Source organism: Montipora capricornis, chromosome 1, assembly GCF_036669925.1.
Source record: "Montipora capricornis isolate CH-2021 chromosome 1, ASM3666992v2, whole genome shotgun sequence".
NCBI classification, from domain to species: Eukaryota; Metazoa; Cnidaria; class Anthozoa; order Scleractinia; family Acroporidae; genus Montipora; species Montipora capricornis.
Window position 1 is genome coordinate 2,326,128 of NC_090883.1, and position 2,500 is coordinate 2,328,627.

The 2,500-nt window shown below is 44.1% G+C and overlaps 1 protein-coding gene across 1 annotated transcript in view; it reads left to right on the forward strand.

The window, feature by feature from the left end:
* Positions 1–1,680, forward strand: part of LOC138050802 (D(5)-like dopamine receptor) — a 7,520-nt gene extending 5,840 nt beyond the window's left edge. The window contains exon 2 of the mRNA XM_068897092.1: positions 1–1,680. This exon is cut by the window's left edge and continues 813 nt beyond it. Coding sequence (XP_068753193.1) covers positions 1–611 — 611 coding nt within the window. The 3' untranslated portion in view covers positions 612–1,680.
* The last annotated feature ends 820 nt before the right edge of the window (positions 1,681–2,500 follow it).

The following is a 2,500-nucleotide window of genomic DNA, read 5'->3' on the forward strand; positions in this document are numbered from 1 at the left end:
CACTGTCGACACTTTCTATTATCGCTTGGCCTGGAGAGCCAGGCGTTCAATTGAGCGCTTACGGCTCGTGTACGAATACCAACAAAAAATTCTACACGGTGGCGAACGTAGTAGCTTTTCTGTTCCCACTTATTGTGCTCGTGACTTGTTACAGCATGATTTTGCGCACTGTCTGGATTCAGTTTAAAAAAAGGCAACACATGAGTGCCAACTTCAGCAGCAAGGAAGACAGGCATACGCGAAAGAGCGTGCGGCGGGAATTCAAAATCACTAAGACAATCGCCATTGTCCTGTTGGCTTTTACTTTGTGTTGGGCCCCATTTTTCATCGTGTTCACTATTCAACAGTATGATATGTTTATAGTGAGACACATTCCGGAGGTTCTCTTTAACCTGATCTTCTTGATTCTACCCAACTTAAACAGTACTTTAAATCCGATCATTTACGGGTACTTTAATACTGAATTTCGAAGAGCCTTTAAGAAGATAGTTGTATCCATATGGGGGGAACGTGCCCGTCAACACAATAGTTCATTAACAAGCTTTTCTCAAGCCACTTTTGCAAGACGCGGAACTCCACCATCTGAGAATGAAAATCACAATCGGAACTAGGGATCGAAGGAAGATCGACAGTCCTTCTTCATCGAGGATACCATGATAACTGAAATCTGACCTCAAATCTGAAACTCAATTCTTGCACGCTTGTCTAGCGTGCGAGTGCAATTTCGGGAGCTCCAGGATAGTACGATCATGTTGTATAGCTACAAAGTTTAAAATGGTTAAAGATACTGTGCAGTCACTAAAAGCTGAGAATGAGAAGCTAAAGGAAATGGTGGGAGATATTTTTGCCGAACTCAAGAAAGTTCAAGAACCTGAAGGGAATTCATGTTGCAAGCGCATCGGATCCTGACGCAACGAATTAAGTCCTTAGAGACCGGGTCCCGGACAAATTATCTACTCTTGAAAAGTCACCGAAGCAGTTATCGACCGAAGTATCAAAAGTCTCGATGGCCATCCAAGAGTATAGGTACTCCTACAACCTCAAACTTGTTGGCGTCCCCGAGCTGGGACCGCTGGCGAAAATGCCTTCCAAACTTCGCAGCTTTGCTCAAAATCAATGCAACTGGAGTAGATGTCAAACCTTATAACAACGATATAGCCCACCGGACTATACGCCAGGCAAGTCATACTACCGAACGGTGACCTAAACCCATAATCTGTTAACTTTCACGAAAGTTTATTCGCGAGCAACTTGAAGTTATGATGCGTCGTAGGGAAATCAGTAATGTCAACTTAACGAGTATTAGTTTGCAGGTCTGGACCAAGCTGGTATCTTTGGCCGTTTGACGCCGCGTCTTCAAAGCTTGCTTGCAGATGCAAAGAAATTCAAATGCATTTTGCTGGGCCAAAATTCGATCCAGACCATTTTTTAAATGACCCAATTTAAAATGTCATATGGGACATATGACCCACTTTGACTAATTTCTAAATTGAACACTGATGAGGGGACAACAAAATCCCGAGATCCCAAACGCCACGACGTGACACAATGTTTATGGTTGAACCTTTTCCAGATTGTCCAGGGGTTTCTAACCGTCCCTTTCTCAGTACTTGTGTCTTAGGGACAGTTAGGGACAGACCATTAGAAACCTTATTGGGTGGGGGGGGGGGGGGGGGTGCAAAAAAAGGACTCGTGCAACGGAAGATTGAATGGAAAAATTCATGCACATCAAGTAACTCAAAAAAATTTAATGCAATGGCAAAATGAAATTCATACAAGGGAAATGTTGAGGAAAAAAAATTCATGTGGCTCGAAAATTCCCCAGCCTCTGGCCCCCCCCCCCCCCCCCCCCCCCCCTTCCCATAACTTTTCTAATGGTGCGTCCCTTAGACGCAGGACAAACTTCTGAAGAATGCACCAACAGTTTGGGCTTTACGAGGGCAAACTATCGTGGTGCAGTGGTGAGAGCAGTCGCCTCCCGCCAATGTGGCCCGGGTTCGATTCCCAGACTCGGTGTCATATGTGGGTTGAGTTTGTTGGTTCTCTTTACTGCACCGAGAGGTTTTTCTCCGGGTATACAAAAATTTGGTTGTATCAACGGAGTTGATAATGGAATCGGTCACTTAGTCGTCTACCTGTCTCACCAATGTATAATCGTTTGACATGTACCTCCGCAAATGTCATTTATTGCATAACCTGTACGTTATGCAATAAATTATACATTGGTGAGACAGGTAGACGAATAGGTGACCGATTCCGCGAACACCTTCGCGATGTTGAGAAGAATGACAAGGATGCATCTAAGCCAGTCGCTCGCCATTTTAATCTGCCTAACCACTCCAAAATTAACACATGGCTATCTGCGGCCTTTCCCTACATCTAGGTACGACGGAAAGCCGTAAGAATCTGGAACAAAAATTTATCTTTCAAATCGGCACCCTTAATCCTCACGGTATTAACGAACGCTTTTCATTTAACTGATATCTTCCTATTTTTCATG